This window comes from Centruroides vittatus, unplaced genomic scaffold, assembly GCF_030686945.1.
Source record: "Centruroides vittatus isolate TY-2023 unplaced genomic scaffold, ASM3068694v2 contig_728, whole genome shotgun sequence".
In the NCBI taxonomy this organism is placed as follows: domain Eukaryota; kingdom Metazoa; phylum Arthropoda; class Arachnida; order Scorpiones; family Buthidae; genus Centruroides; species Centruroides vittatus.
The window spans coordinates 720505-738526 of NW_027122465.1; the positions used below are offsets into that span (position 1 = coordinate 720505).

The 18022-nt window shown below is 28.8% G+C and overlaps 1 protein-coding gene across 6 annotated transcripts in view; it reads left to right on the forward strand.

Moving 5' to 3' along the window:
* The window catches only part of Ca-beta (Ca2+-channel-protein-beta-subunit), a 192618-nt gene extending 178462 nt beyond the window's left edge, over positions 1–14156 (forward strand). For all 6 annotated transcript variants that reach the window (XM_067277081.1, XM_067277080.1, XM_067277083.1 and 3 more), the window contains 3 exons: positions 482–577; positions 1479–1727; positions 10245–14156. In XM_067277081.1, coding sequence (XP_067133182.1) covers positions 482–577; positions 1479–1727; positions 10245–10655 — 756 coding nt within the window. In that variant the 3' untranslated portion in view covers positions 10656–14156. The remainder of the gene's footprint in view (positions 1–481; positions 578–1478; positions 1728–10244) is intronic.
* The last annotated feature ends 3866 nt before the right edge of the window (positions 14157–18022 follow it).

Below are 18022 nucleotides of genomic sequence, written 5' to 3' on the forward strand. Positions count from 1 at the left end.
ATTATCTTTTTCTTGTAATAATTGAATTCTTTAATTATTTTATTTTTACTTCAAGTTTACTTAAACATATCTCTATGACAATTTTCCTCCATTCATAATTTTGATGTGCTAAACTTAGACTAAGAGACTTATAGTCATATCAAACAGCTAAGATTATTTGAATAATATAAAAACATTCCATATAAATTATTATTAATTTAATATTTTAATACGATTTAAAATTTATTTTTTCTCTTTCCTTTTATTTCTTCTATTATAATTGAATAAAAGTGATAAATTCAAAATAATACTTATTATGCATCAATATTATTCTAGTCTAAATAATAGAATTTAAAAAAAAATTATCTTTCTGTTGTTACAATACTACAATATTACGTTAGGAAAGCTTCTTTAAATTTTTTTATAGTAAAGTATATTTTTAACATTTGATATATAAGTATATATTCAAGTAAAATAAAAGTATATGTATATATTTTGATAGGTTTTACAAAGACTAATAAAATCTCGTGGAAAATCTCAAAGTCGAAACCTAAATGTGCAAATGGTTGCTGCTGAGAAACTAGCTCAATGTCCTCATGTAAGTTATTTTTATTCTAAACTTATACATAATAATCTAATAATAAAATATTTCAAATTAAAATATGATTCATTTTCCAAGAAGTATATTTTTGTTTTAATGATTTTAATTTATAAAATATATTTTAAAAACATTTATTAAATTACGTGTAATTAAAACAAAGCTTATATTTAGAAGATCACTATTTATAAATGACTATATCATTCATTGAATCAAATTATTTTTGTCATGAGGAAAATGCTTTTTGTGTATTAACATTATTATCTATTGGAATAGAATTGTGATATTATAATTACAGTATTTGTTTCATACAACTGAAATAGAAAACTGCATATTCCTGGAATAAATGAAAAATACTGGTCATTCATCAGTAGAAACAATGTTAAGGGCAGGAAAATTCCCCTAGAATTTATTTTCTGAATGATGATGGGTGTTTGAACACCTTTATGATTTAATGAAACACACTTTTATTTCAATGAAACTGTTAATACCTGGAACTGTCAGATTTGATCGAAAGAATATCCCAAACTGTCTGGGCAAAACCACTTCAGTCACTCAAGATTGCTCTATGCTGTGAGTTTACAGCTGAACTTATCCTATATCTATTTTCCTTTGAAGAAGTTTGATAATGTGCTTTGTAATTATAAAATGTTTTCCATAATTATGAAACAAATTATTAAAACAATTAAACAACATTTAAATAATTAATTAAAAGTGCAAATTATTTAAATGAAAACATTTATGATAAATTATAATTGTATTTTCTTATCTCAGCACCAGTTATAAATTTCATTCTGTCTATTAACTTTTCAATAAATATTTTTATAATTAATGTATTAAAAGATCAGCTAAAAATATTTATTAAAAAAAATATATATATATACTGAATATATATTTCTAGGAACTATTTGATGTTATTTTGGATGAAAATCAATTAGAAGAGGCATGTGAACATATGGCAGAATTTTTAGAAGCCTACTGGAGAGCAACACATCCACCAGTCAAGACTCCTCCTCCTACAATTCAGCGTCCAATACCTTCACCTCATCCGTCACCTAGGATAGAAACTAGCTCAGGTGGATTAATGCGTCATAATACTACACCTCCCACAATGCACTATAGATCACATAGTGAAAGGCATCCTCGAGAGGTGAGAAATAATAAAATACATATAAGCTTGAACATATTTTAAATTCATATTAAAAAAATTCAATATGAAAATATATTTTCAATAACTATTTTTATCATATTTCAGTAATGTTGGGCTTATATTTAAATAAAATCATTTTGAAACTTAGAAAGCTAGTTTAAACTTAAATATAGAAATTTATATTATTCTTGATGATATTTTTAATATGAGATAAACTGAATTTGTAGTTTTCCTCATCAGTAAGAGAGAGTTTTTCAAAATGCTGCAATGCACACATTTGTAATTGACAAAACATTCAATTTATGCAACTGAATTTTGGAAATCAAATTGGATTTTAATAATACATATTTGTAGAATATACATATAAAAAATGATAATGGGTACTTTCTTCAACTAAAATGTAGATTGTTATAGCATGCAAATATGTCAATTATATTTAATTTGATACAGTTTATGATTTTCTGTTATATACACCCTTGCTTAACATTTTCCCGAAGAACATCCATTGGTTTATATAAGAAAACTTGAAAACTTTATATTTATATCCTAAAAATTTAATACAATTGATTAGAATGTTAGAATCATACATTTTGAAAAGTATCCCAAGTTTCAAGAAGTAATCAGTCACTTTCCAATTTACAGAAGTTTCAAAGACATTCTTAAAAATGTATTGAAATTTATTCCCTGTTTTGAATAATAAATTTTTGTCTTCATTTTTCAAAATAAATCTCTCAATTGTTTTGTATTATTTGCCATGCATATTGTAAACATAATGTTTGTTGTACTTGCAGATTGTACATATTACTGCATACAAAGCAACTTTTTATTAATAACCATATTAACTGTTTGATGATCAGAAAGTGATGTATTAAGAATTTTATATTCCAATATGATAGGTAATAACTTTCTTATAAACATTGTGTTGTGTTTTATTCCCAGTTTTGGAAATTGGTTGATCATTTTGAGTCAATATTGTAATGAATTAGAATTTTTCTCATTTAAAATAATGGGATGATGATCAGAAAAGGTTAACCAGGATTTTGAAGAACAGATTACTAATGTTAACATGTTCACAATATACATTTTTTTGTTGTTTCTCTTGAAGCATATAAACGATTTATTAAATTTGATGCATTTAAAATTGATTTTAGAGTACTAAGATATAGCTTATGGTGAATTAGATAATAATGGTAGCTTTTTGTGTGTCTGTAGTGATATGCAAGGTTAATTACTATACTCACTAAATTTCATCCATCAAATACATCCATGGTTGAAACTAAAAGTATTTTTGAATTTGATTATGGAATAAGTATTGCAAATGTGATTATTCATGCCAAGACTAATAGATCAGAAATAAATATGCAGCAGCAGTTTTGAGAGTGAACAATTTCTGATCTTTAATTAGAAATCAAAATTTGCATTTAAGGTCAATTTGTGTGTAGCAGTTATCAAAATCTTAGCATAAATTTAGCAAATATGAAAGTTTAACAAAGTCTGCAAGAAAAAAAACAAATAAACAGTCAAATATTTATATTTGCCTTTTATTTATTTTTTCCTCCCTTATTATTATTAAAGGTGTTCCAAAAAAGGATTACTTTGCCTTAAAAATAAATTTTTCATTTGAGAGAAATTATTTTTTTTAAAGAATAGTAATTTCAATTTTGTTAGGAAACTTAATTTTATTTTTTGTTTAATATCTTTTTGAATAAAGTATTTTAATTGTAATAAATTTTATTTTTTACTAACATAAATGCATTTAGTGCACTTTATATAGCATTTATGTTATCAAAAGAAGTGTTTACCATCATGTACATTTTTAGAGCATAAAGATGTTTTGTGTACAGCTACATTTCAAAGACAAACTCCCAATCTAAAGTAAATAGCATCTAAATAGCATTGCATTTTGATGTGGTGATGTGTCACCATTATTGGTACATAATAATAATGCAAATATATTAGTTCAAAACTTCTCTGCACCAGGAACTAACCATTTTACGAAAACATTTTACACATTCAATTAACAATCCAAAGACATTCCAAGACATTCCAAAATATCTAACATAGAGCATCACATACATGAAAACCAAAATGAGAACCTTACACAATATAGACCAATCATATGCCTTTTCACATTGTTCAGAATACTCACATCAAGTGTCACAAACAAAATTACCATCATATAGAACAGCACAAAAAGACTATCATAGAAATCATTTTAGATTCAAAGAACAGTTATTCACAGATTCAGTTATCTATGACAAGCTCACTAACAACACAGAAACATCCATGTAGTGTATGTAGATTATAGGAAAGTATTTAACAGCATACCACACTCATGATTACTGTACACACTACATCTGTCAAAATAAATTCAACAATTATAACATTTCTAGAAAACACACTACAGTACTGGAGAACAGCACTACATCTCAAACTTTATGACACATAAAATAAACCAAATACACATTAGATATTTTCAAGGGAGATTTGTTAAGTCCACTCTGGTTGTGTCTGGCCTTGAATTCCTGTCCAATAGGTTAAATAACACTAAATACAGATACATCACGTACAACATAATACAACGTCATGCCATATATCTACAGAATATAAAATTCTATGCATCCACACAAGCATAGCTAAATCACCTGTTAGTGGAATAAATTTGTGTAACTTTTAACATTCAAATGGAGTTTGGCCTGGTCAAATGCCAAATACTTCACATAGAAGAAGGAATCCTAAAGAAAGATGATTTTGTACTAGGATATGAAGGTGTTGTTGAATCCATGGATGAAAGTGAAGTCTATAATATTTAAGATTTCAACAGGCAGAATACACACAAATAAAACAGAGACTAACAAAAGAATACAACAGCAGATTAACTTAATATAACAACACTGCTGAATGCAAAACACACATTTAAAGCCATCAATGTTTGTGTCATTCCAGTACTAACATATTCACAGAAACATCCCTACATATAGGTAAAAAAGGCAATGCTTTACAAACTGGTGGTATATTTTAGTAATTAAATCATGAAATTGGTAATTATTTAAAATGTAATTGTACTGGTATCTACAGAATGATCATTTTCAAAGTTACAATTGATCAAGAACTATCTCTGATCAGTAATGTCTTGAGAGAGACTTTCTTCACTTTTGATCTTGTCCATTGAAAGAGATATTGCTACAGAACAGGACTTTTTTCTGTAATTGATTAATTCAGCCCTGATAAAAGTAAGAAAGCAGTTTTGTAGGTGACATTCTGTACACCAATTGAATTCTCCAATTCATTGTAAAACTATTGCACATATTTTTTCATTGTGTTTTATTCTCTGTCTATGTACTAAAAATGTTTGTTATTGTGGATCTGAATAAATCCATCCTCTGCCTCCATTTATTTTTTAATAGGCCTCAAAAATAAATTTTGCCTAAAGCCTCACAAATCCCAGGGCTGCTTCTGTATATTCATTTGGAGTTGTAGATTGGACACACCAGAATTAGAACAATTCTGAAGGAATATACAAACAACCTTAACATAACAAACACCACCCAATGTCATCTATAGAAAGACTTACTCTTTCTCATAAAGATGTAAGACATGTCCTCACGGATATTTTAAATCCACATTATAAATACAGACACTGTGAGAGTAACTCTCACAAAAATATTACACTATTAAACTTATCCAACACTGACCAAAACTAACACAGTACACAAAATGCACAGACACCATCAGGCAGTCTTGGGCTCAGAAGGAGCTTTACAGTAAGTAATCCTTACAATCTTAACCAGGATTACATTGACAGGTGCATCAAACTACTGGTTGGCCCATGGATATCCTTTGGAGAGATGGAAGAGTTCATGATTGTCATACAAGACCAGGTCATAAATACAAGAAACCACAGAAAGATCATCTTAAAAGACATAACACATGCATAGGAAATACTATATCATGCGTGAGCTTGTACTGTACACCACATTACATTGGGTTGCAAGCTTTTAACAACAAACCAACTACTTATAGCAAACGTAATACATTAAAAACTTGCACACAAATGCAAACTTTTGTAAAACATAGCAGCCATACTACTGTGGAGGCTTGGGGCTGTGAAAAATTGGATTATGGGAGTTTAGGGTAGGATCCTGCCACCAGGTGTGTGTTGTCAGGCACACCTCTGATTTAGACAGGAAAAAACAAAAAGGCAGATAGCTAAGGTGCAAGGGTAAGAGTCAGTCACTCCAAAGTCCAGAAATGAGTCTCTCAGGAGGATGAATGCAAAGTCAAGTAAACTAATTTAAGAGTGAAAGAGAGAATTTATTATGGAAAAATGAAACATACTATTAATTTAAACTAAGTTCAAATGTTAAGTACAAAATATGTCTTAGGCAGTTAGCCTATTTCTATTTGTAAAACAGGGAGTACCTAGCAGGGGTATCCAAACTTTGTGACTCACAATGTACCAGGAAAAGAGTTGTTTTCTCTTCTAGGAATTGACTTTCACTCTGGATGTTGTATTGATTTTCTTCTTTTCCCTCTCTTTTTTCTGTTTTCTCTTCCTCTATCTTTTTCCTTTACTTTCTCTCCATTTTTCTTCACCTTTTTGTCTTCTTTCTCCTTCACTCAGTCCTTCACTAAGTCTCTGATTTTCATCATCTTATTCTTCATTTTAACCAATCACAATTTTGTTCTGGAGGAAATTGAGGTAATTTGCGATAAGCATGATTGGTCCTTCTCTCTTTTCTATTAAGAATTATATGTATCCATGTGACATATGGATAGAGTATCTAACACTATGAAAAAAGGAGAAATGACAGTCATCCCCTTTGTCTTTTCCTTTGCATGTTGTGAGATTTATAACAATTAATGTATAAATTTTTTTTCTAATTTGTTTCTCTGAATTATTTTTAAACAGTATTACTAAAAATTTAGAAAGTGGTCCCTAAAATCGGAAAATAGGCGAAATTCCTTTACAATGTTGGTTGATAAACATAAACAATCCCAGTGTCTCATTCACACACACATCTTTGTGATGTGGGTGCAAAGGGCATCCTGTCTGGTAGTTAACAATTGTTCATTGTACAGTACAACCAGACAAAACAAAAGAATGGGATATAAAATACACATATAGTTTAAAATACAATAAAATTTTCAACTTATTATTTAAAGATAATACATTATTAGCTTAAAATTATAAAGATAACATTCATAATAATTCAAGAATATATAATATATACATATAAAAACAGGTCTATAATAATAACCAAAATTTTGGGGAAATGGTAGACCTTACACTACATACTGAACCATACACATCTCATATAATCATAGAAAAACACACAAAATATACTAGGACTGAACTATAAACAAAGAAAAAACAATCCATCACAGCAAACTACACATCACATACATTATAGACATGGCAAATGGATGAGATACTTATTGTGCCAGCAATCATTTCTTGCACAAGTATCATACTGCACACACTAAAAACTTCACAACAGCATGTACTATACATCAGGGGTGGCCAACTTTTGTGCCCATAAGATCTACTTTTTATCGTAAAAATGTGTCGCGATTGACTTGTTGTCATAGGCATAGTCTAAGTGGGAGGGGGAGTGTGAAATACATACTATGTTTATACCAGTGGTTCTTAATCGGTGGTTCGTGGACCACTGGTGGTCCCTGAAAGCACCTGAAGTGGTCCATGAAGTCATCCTAAAATTATTAAATAAATGACGAGTTGACGACGAGTTTTGTCAGTTCAAATTTCAAATACATTGTGCAAAAAATTCACTAAATAAGCAAAAACTAAATAAATTGAACATTCAACTACAACGGTCAGGAAATATGAAATTGGAAGGCACTAGCAATATATTTGCATTTGAAGATAAAATCAGTACGTTTATCGCTAAAATCGACCTATTGATCAGCAAAGTTGAAAGAGAGAATTTTTCTGCATTTGATACATTGAACCCAATTATTGACAGGGAGTGTGCTGAGATGCCCACCAGTGGTTGAGCGGGTCTGTTGCTAAACACTGAGAGTTTGGTTGCGGGTTTCCACTGCGTTCGGACGGGCTGGCCACGTGGAGTTCTCCGGGTTTTCTCCACGTTTGTAAAACCTGAATAGGGGCCAGTTTCCTTTAAAAGACCTCCTGGAAGGCGTTATTCAGAAACTGATCCACAATCCTTTCATAGTCAACATTTCTGAGGTGCCGGATAAAATACAAAAAGAGTTAATTGAAATGTAACACGATAGTAACTGCAAGAATACTTTCGAGACAGGAATTAATCTTGAAGATTTTTGGAGCCATAAAGCTATTGCTTTCTCTAAAATTCAAAAAATTGCTTTACGGTACCTAACTTTATTTTCAACCACATATTTATGCAAGCAAGGATTCTCAGTGCTTTTGATAATTAATTAAAAATAAACATCGAAATCGGTTGGATGCCAGTGTCGACATGCATTTGGCTTTGGGTAGCACTGAACAAAGAATCCAGCAGTTGGTAAACACTATGCAGTTACAAAAATTGCACTAAAATAATATAATTAATGTAACATTTTTGCAAATAATATAATACTCTTGGTTTCAAATAATTTTATACGTGTTTAATTTATAGAACAACCTTATAAGAACTTATATTACTGCCAAACAGCTTGTGGTCCATGGCAAGAGAAAAATTTTGATAAATGGTCCCTCATCACTAAAAGGTTAAGAACCTACTGGTTTATACACTGTGTTTCAGTACGAAGTGCACTCACTGCTTATGAGTCGAGTCATAACTGAATGCATACAGTTGAGTTCGGTTACAAATATAATACATTAAGTCAAGACATCGCTAGCGATCGACCAAAATTGGCTTGGCGATCGACTTGTTGGCCACCCCTGCTATACATCATACTACAGAAGACTGACATACTAAATAAGTCACATGGTTAGGAAACTTTTAAACATAAATACATATACTTGACAGCATGTAAACAAAACATTTATATATACTGCACCTTAGCAGAGCAGTAGCTATTGGTGTATATGCTATGTAGGATAGAAACGATGCAAAAAGTTCACTGAGTTCAGCATTATATCCGGATATAACGCTGAACTCAGTGAACTTTTTGCATCGTTTATACGGTCTTTGGCGTGAATATTGTCGTACCGACATATGTAGGATAGATTCCACAAACACCTTAATAATAATAAATGCTAAGCAAATACACCAACAACTGCCATAAATGATAGGGCTAAATTTTGGATAAATGATTAATGATTATCTTTTCTTCCAGTTTAATCTAAATTAATAATTATAATATTATAATTATTAATTTAGATTAAACTGGAAGAAAAGATAATCATTAATCATTTATCCAAAATTTAGCCCTATCATTTCTGGTAGTTGTTGGTATATGCTTATGATATCAAGTTTCGTTTGATGTATGTTTTTAATAAATGCTAAACTGTACCAAAAAATTTAAATAGAAAGATTTTAATCTGAATAATATCTATAGTATATCTGATGTTTGCAGAGTTATCTGAATCCAGAAAGACAAACAAATTTAGGGTGGCAAAATAACATACAGCTTTTTGCAAGAATGATTGTCATGTCAGATGTAGAATAAATAAGTGGTAAATAAAATAATTGCTATTAACTGAATTGTTATTGGTTATATTAAGAAAGTTGAGTGTAGATATTATAGTATTCAACAGCTAGAGTTTGAGAATCGATCACATCTTATTCACTGTAGAAAATTAAAATGAGCTAAGATCAACAGTCATCTTCTACATAGTTCTTTGAGACTTATTGTATAGAAAGAAAGGAATTACTAGAAATTTTTAAAAAATATTTACAAATCTGGAAGAAGAAATAAAATGTTATCATATTTCATCCTTTTCAACACCTCAGGAATGCAAGAGTCTTTGCAGTGAAATCAACCTTTTAATTGAGGCTATTCATCTGCCTCGATATGCAAAAAGATTAAAAATTTCAGAGTGACTTGTGTTCCTGAGGTGTTGGAAAGGAAGAAATAGGATAAAATGGAAGAATTTTCATTTCTTCCAAATTTTATTAATTAATTTCAAAATACAATATTAATTAAAATGTGGATTGAGATATAGTATGACATGTAAAGAATTTTTCATGATTTTTAAAAATACTCTCAATAAATAATGGAAAAGTTGTTGGATAAGTTCATAATTGCAATTTAAAATTGACAGGAAATTATGGTAGTAACCTTATTTTTAAACATGTTCTTGATTTTATGCAATCTGTATAGATTAATTAATGTGTTTTGATCAAATAGAAAGTTTACAATTTGATACATATGCAGATTTTTTATTTATTTATTATTTTAGTATATTGCAAGTAAAACCAATTAGTTTTTAACCATAGCCTTTTCATTTGTTTTTATAATATATCATTAATTATTATTGTGGAAACTATTTTTAAAGCTTATCTGAATACAAAATTATTTTTTTTAATTATTCTGAAATAATTCACAAATATTTTATTCTATTTTTAGATGTTATCACCTGAAATGGAACATCCTTCTGATTATATTAGTTCTCATGAATATAGAGATAATAGAGAAAGAAGAGAATTGCCTCCACTTGCAGATAGAAGAAAAGATCTACGTGATCACTATCCCCACCATGATAGTCATCGTGATCTCAGGGATAGAGAGAGAGATATGGTGTATGAAATAGAACGAGAAAGAGAGAGAGAACACGAACGTTACCACGATGACTTTGATCCTCTCGATGGAATGTTGTTGCGAGAAAAGGAGAGAGATTTCTGTCACGGAGAAATAAGAGAAATGTGTGATTTACGTGATCATGAACATCGTCACCATTCTCATCACCATCATCACGAGAGAGATTATCATTCACCACATAGGGGGCAAAAATATGGACATTCTATGAATGCTATTTAAATAGCAAGACTTTGTTGTGTTATACATGGATTGTTCTGCATTTTCCCAGTTTGCTTTTGTTCATTGGGACAATTATAGAGTCCTTCTTACAATATATTCTTCTTTTCTCTAGTTCATTAATTATAAGCAAAACTGGCAAATCAGTTAAAAAGCCAGATTATCCATCCTCAAATATACTGATACGGAAGACTCAGTCACTACATGCCAAAACTTCTGGGTCCACTACCAAAGTCTCACTTTGTACATTCTTTAAAAATGATATGGCATCGTGATTTTGCATATTTCTTATTATTGAGCACAAATAAATCTATAATTTAAGTAAGAATTTCGATGAAATGTGTGATGATCCTGGGCAGATATTCACACATGCAAGAAAATGTGATTTAATTTAAATAGTGGTAATTAGTGTATCATAATATTTCAATAACAAAAATTATAAAATTACTTCCAATATAATTGGAAGTAATGAACCAGCTCAAAGAATTATGTAAAGAAATTAGTTGAGAATAATTTTGGACCACTCAAAATATTTGACCTCAGCTTAGCCAACTTTTGTCTTGTGAATATTTTTAACATGTAAAATTTTCAAAACCTGATACTGATTTATGTACAGTACAAAGATGTATTAGTCAATATTTCACACCTGCTGTATATTTGCAAAATGCCTATTCTGTGAAAAGATAGTCATTGATTATTATATATTTAAAGGAATGCATTTCTTTAAAAAAGTGCAAATATGAATAGGAAAAAGTCACTAAAAGATTTTTTTATAATTCAGGAATTATTGTAGATAGAATATTTATTGTAAATGTTTCACAAAAATATCAGGTTGAGAGAGAGAGAAATTTTTATTCATTGAAATATTTTAAAGTATGAAAGTTTAATAATTTGAATCATATTAAAACTCTAAAATAATGAAATTAGTATTGTAGCAATGTCTGAAAATTTAAAGTATTACAGAGAATGAAATGAAAAGTTTTAGGGAATTTCACTATTTGGCTATTAATTAGTTAATTCTTATCACAAAGACATTTTAGTTAAATTTTATATATCTTAAAAATATTTTTTATTAATATTAACGTTAGGGAAAAGAATTCAAGGACGCACAGTAATTTGATGTTATTAAGCTGAATTCTCTGATTTATTATTATTATTACTGTTTAGTTTCTACTAATCTACTTCAAATGTGTTAAAAATAGATAAGTTCCAGAAGATAAGTTGTAGAGTTGCAGATTTAGTACTGCAAATGTGTGTGCCTTTTTTCCCTAAGGCCAAGGCATTGCAAACTGTTGGGTTATTGAAACTGAAAATCCAACGAAAAGTGGAACCAAAGTGTATACATATGTATATATAATTGTACAGTTAATGATAATATGGCAGTAGCTGAATGTTAATGGTATCTTAATAGTAGTTTTTTGAAGTACAATATTTAATTGTATTTTACATTGGTTAAACTTTTCACCACGAAACATCTCATTTTCTCTCAACACTGCCAGCACTAATGTGATAAGCTGGGTTCCCTAACAGTTTGTAAAAAATAAATAAACCATCAAATTTTGCGCCAAGTTTTTATTGCCTTGGTCTGAGGGCTAGGATGTTGTTACGGATACGGACATCATTATTATATAGGTCTGTTTGAAAATTCAGGCTAATATTGTATCAAAAATAATAGATATGTTCCAAGGAATCTAGTCAAATTAAGTCATTTTTCAAATACCAATTGTTACAATAATTAAATTAACAAACGTTGTAATGAATTGGAGTATGAAGTGAAATAACTGTTGTATTTTTGAAAGGATGGGATTATTGTGAAATGCTTGTAAATATCGTTGTTCTAATGGAAAAATCACAAAACTAAAATGACAGTTTGAATAATAAGGAAATTTAAAATGAGCTGCTCCAACTTTTTCCAAACTATAGTGCAAATTTCAATGCAAATGTTTTGGAATATTAGAAAAGTTCAATTTTATCAGTAAGAATTATTTCCTTGTTCTTCAAAACATCATTAGTTTAGTGACTTTTCTATTATTGCAACAATATCATTTGGAGCTTTGATCATGCTGCCTTAATGTGCTGTATGAAATGCTCATATCTTGTAGTAATGATAATTTCTATAAAAGAAAAGTGATAAGTAGAATAGGCATGGAGAAAATGCTCCATTAATGAGATAGAAGTGGTAAGGTTTTGTTAATTTCTTGTGTCCAAATATTTTTTTGAATTTCTTTCAGGATTTATCACTGTATCACCATTACTAATTTTATAAAAACCATAAACTTTTATAGCATTGAAATTAAATTTTTAAAAGAAAATACAATAGTTTGTTTATAAAATTCTTAATTAGTTGATTGTGCAGAAACCACATTATTTTCTGTTTTCAGTTTAAAATATGTGATCCATTGATTTATGTATCACGATATTTAGAAAATTTTACAGCATTTCATCTGTGTGATAAATTCTCAATTGACGAGAAGATTTATTAAATGCTGCTCAAATCCATTGAAACTAATCTATTACACTTGGGAAGAGAAAGTTCCATTTTGAATTTAGAAGAAGAAAGATTTCCCCATTTCTCAGTGTTTCATAATTTTTCCAAAGCTCATTGAATATTATAGAAAATATACTCACTGTATTCTTTGTGATTTTGTAATAATGCCACATTGAGCCATTTCTTCTCAGAACAAATATCCATTATTCTTCTTGAAAAGCTTCAATAATAATGATTATCCCATTCACAAGAATTTAGTCAGTTATATACTGTAAATAGACATTATCAAATACAGTACATATTTGGCTATGCATTAACTGTTGTTAATTCTGTAAAATTTAATCAATATGCACAAAACATTAATTATACAAATTATTGATGCAGTTTCTGATGGTTATATTTTGCAAAAAAAAAAAACAAACATGGATTGACAAAGAAATATATTATTGACTGTATGTACAGTGCCTTGGTTTGTTCTATGGTTAAGACTGATGAAAATTGACTGTACAAATTCATAATATAATAATGTTGTTCCTACAATTTAAATACTGTGTCAAAAAACTAGTTAGAATAGCATATTGCAATTTAAATATATTTGATTATTCTGTTCTGTTTTTATTGCTATAAATAACAAATGAGTTTCCAGTTATCAATCTGAATGGTGTGATTAACTTTAAAGAAAATCTAATCAAATATTGCACGTATGTTCTTGCACACTGAGGCCTTACCATGGAGCATTTTCTCTTACAGATTTTGCAGATTACTTTCTCTGCAAAAAAAGAAAACATATATATATATATATTATTGATGACAGCTTTCCACTCCCGCAAGCTTATTGCAAGCATAATTTATAAAAAAATAAAAATAAAAAATTTCTGGCCAATCCGTGTGCTTCACTGTATTTTGTGCATGATGCCTTTTTACATATTGCTGCATAACTGAGAAGTCAGTTAACTCACTATATTCCCATAGATAGAAGTTTGTAAATAAAGGATTTTTAAGATTCATCCTCTTAATGTGTGTGTGTTTTGTCCTATTATTTTCTTCAATGATTTTTGGAGTTATCCAATTAGTTTTTAAAAAATTTTAATAATCAAATTTATTCCATATGAAATATTTATTGATTCTATTTATTTACACGATGATTGTTATTTAATATCAACTCTCAAAACATGATAAGAGAGATATATTAGGCATGTTTGACATATGAATAAATGCAAACTAATTATTAATTGTATTGAATTTATTTCTCAAATTTTTTAATCTTCACATAATTTTACTAATAAATTACGAATAATAATAAACTTTTAAAACAAATTATATTATAGATTATTTTTAATACTAAAGTTTAAGGTGGGGAAAAATTAATTTTATTATTCTATCAAATCATTACATGAATATATGATTAACAGATATAAAAATTTTTTATTTGCAACATATTCAATATTAGACTTTAAAAGATTTCAAATTTAAAAAAAAAAAAGTGAATCCAACTAGTTTAGCAGTTATGTTGTTGGTTACTTATAATGATTAAAACAAATTCTACTGGTAATTTAATTTCAAACTACTAAATGCTAATTTATAGTTTATAGTATAATTCATACTTTTGTTTGTTTTTTATTTTCCTTAAAGTTGATTACATTAAGATTTGGAAAGCATTTTTAATGCATTTGAAAGATTTAAAATCCGATATATTTGCACATGTTAGTAATTTTACATATTGAGATTTTACTTTGATAACTTAAGTTATAACTATCATCACTTTCTATTTCTTATATTTATGACTGTATAATAATTATTATACAGTCATAAATATTATAATTTAAGATCATTATTATAATTTAAGAATCATTATCACCTCCCGTTTTATTTTACGAGATTTTCAGACGAGACAGATAAAATTTGCAGAAAAATATATAAATGTATGGTACAAATATAAACTTTAAACATGAAATTCAGTTTGTATAAACAACAGATTTTTAAAAATTGATCTGCATAAATCAGTTAACTTGGCTTTCATTTCAAATTTTCAATGTGTATTGCTTATCATAAAACTGAATTTAAATTTAAAAATATATACACAAAATATAGCAATACTTGCTAAACTTTTTACATGGTACCATTCCATAAATCTACAAAAACTTTTTGACAACTTTTATGAAAAAAAATTGACATTATGTTTTGTATTGAGATCAGTATTGTCACATTGAAAATAAAAATTATCATTTATTATTATTTATGAACTTAACATCTTTTATTCTATATATTATATATATAATAATATTTTTATAGTTAGTTGTTTTGATTAATTCAAAAATGCAAAAATTATAGCAAACAAAAGATGTCATGACAACAACTTTCATAATTTAATCCTAGAAAAAATAGAAAAAAATTAAAAATTAGAAAAAATAGTTAATGACTGAACTTTATCATTATTAGAGAGGCCAAAGTTTTCATTTCTAAAAGTGAACGTCGAGTGCTGCCATCCTGCAAGTCTAGAAGTTTGACAATGGCATTTGGAATATCAAGCATGATTCTAATGACCTTCCAAACACCATTGTCAAACTTTTAAGCTTACAGGATGGCAGCACCCAACGTTCACGTTTTAGAGGTGAAAACTTCGGCCGCAACCTCTCTATTGGGTGGATACTGTTTTGGAATATTAGACAGACTGTGCATGCATAATTTCAAATGAAGTTCCAAAACCAAGTTTATTGATTTCAGTGTGGAAATCTAAAATAATTCTATTAGTTTATGAATCAGAATTATTGATTCATAAACTAATTTAATTTTTATTTGAAAAAAGTGTGATAGAAATATTTGGATAACTAATAAAATTTAATTAACAATAACTTTTTTTAGTCATTACAAATTATTTCTTAAAAATGGTTTAATTTTATCAATTTTGTACTGCTTTGACTGTATGAACTCCGTTAACCATTACTTTGAATATGTTTAACAATTTTAGTAAATCTAAGAGTTAACTAAATTTATAAATATACTAAATTGATAAATTTTGTCAATTATGACAGTTTATTTTCATCAATTTGTAAAACAAAATTAAAGTGAGTTCACTTAAAGAATTTTTTATGTTCAGCCACAATGTATGACAGAAATTATAGACTTATTTCCAAAATAAAATCAAGTTATATTGGTGTAAGAAATTTTAAAAAAAGGATACTTAACAGTATTTGATATTTACATACATTTCTATACCTTAAATTTGTAAATAAGTTCTTCAATATCCAGATGAAATATTTACTTGTATTTAGTCAATTGAGATGATTTGTTGTCAAAAATGCACATAAAATATTTATCAATAATGTTTCGTACATGTTTATCTGATTTAATAAGTGAAGAACTAAGAAAATTGAAAATGGATCACTCAAATCCTGTATCTATCCGCTATCCCAGGGGTGGGCAAGCAAGAGTTCAGTGGGAGCCGAAATGTAGGTTTTGCAAAATGCATGGGAGCCGCCGTTCTGTACTGTCGTGGCGGATAGTATGGTAAGGCATGCGATTTTATTATATAAAATAAATATAATATAAAACAAATATTGAATTTTTTTAATAAACATATTTTCACAAAATTATAAAAATAATAATAATAAACAAATTAACACTTTCAGCAAGAGCCGCATGTAACTCAAAAAGAGCCGCATTTGCCCATGTCCGCTCTATACAATAGAGCTAGTGGAACTGAGTTGAGCGCCACCTGTACGCAGGCAAAGAAAACTGCTTCGGGAAAACATGTGCGTCTTTGGATTGGATACGTACTGAAAGCAGTGGTTGTTTTCTTCCTGTGATAATGAACCACAGCTTTCTGCCACACAAAACTTCAAAAACTAACTATTGTGTGGTCGGTTGTAGTGTTACCTATATTACTGCGCCGTCAGGTACAAAGTTTTATTCGTTCCCGAATGAACAATATCCTGGGAGGAAAGAGAAATGGCTGGCTGCAATTTAATTCCTGAGGTTAATTATATAATGAAGATGTGTTGCATTCTAACCAATCTCCTGTTATAAAACCTTAGTTGGCTCTATTTTAAATTTAGTTCTCTAATGTAAAGTTTAGTAATTTTCTTTTTTTTCTTTTTAATATTATTTTGTTAATCTGACAGACATTAATTGGCATACGATGTGATATTTGAATTTAAGAGATCTTTGGAAGAAAAGGGTAAGAAGCAAAATTAGTATTTTGAGGAAATGAAGGTAAAAGTTCTCCCTGTTAATACAATACTATTAGCTACTGCTATGGTCCTTATTGAAGCTCCTTTATATATATGGTTAGTTACAAATTTCATTATTTACCATGCAATGAATATATAGTTTACTTCTTCCACACCACCCTTTAAATTTACAAAATTAAGAGTATAATACAGTAGAACCTCTATTATCCGGATTTTCAATTATCCGGATTGTTCAAAATAAACAAAAATTGTACGAATTTGCTGATTTGCACTTGGCGAATTGCGACACTGTTTATGTACGTACGTGATGGAATGCATGGAACAAAATTTTGAAAAGACCACTAGTAAATTCCAGTAACAGTAGAAAGTGGTATAGGAGACATAGCGAAAGCAATAGCACAAATTTCAATATGTGGTGAATATGACGATGATGTAACCGAGTGGTTAAATTGCGATGCGAACGATCATGGATTCCAAATTTTGAATGATGATGAAATAATTAAAGAAATGTCTGCCTCAGATGAACAAGATCGAGAAGACGAAGAGATTTGCGAAGTAAGAGATATTGGTCCTACACATTCTGAAGCTTTTCAGTGCTTAGATGTCGCCATGAAGTGGTTTGAGAGCTAAGAAAGTGTAACTCAGGACAACTTATATGTCTTAAAAGTATTCGCGATTTAGCAGCTTCAAAA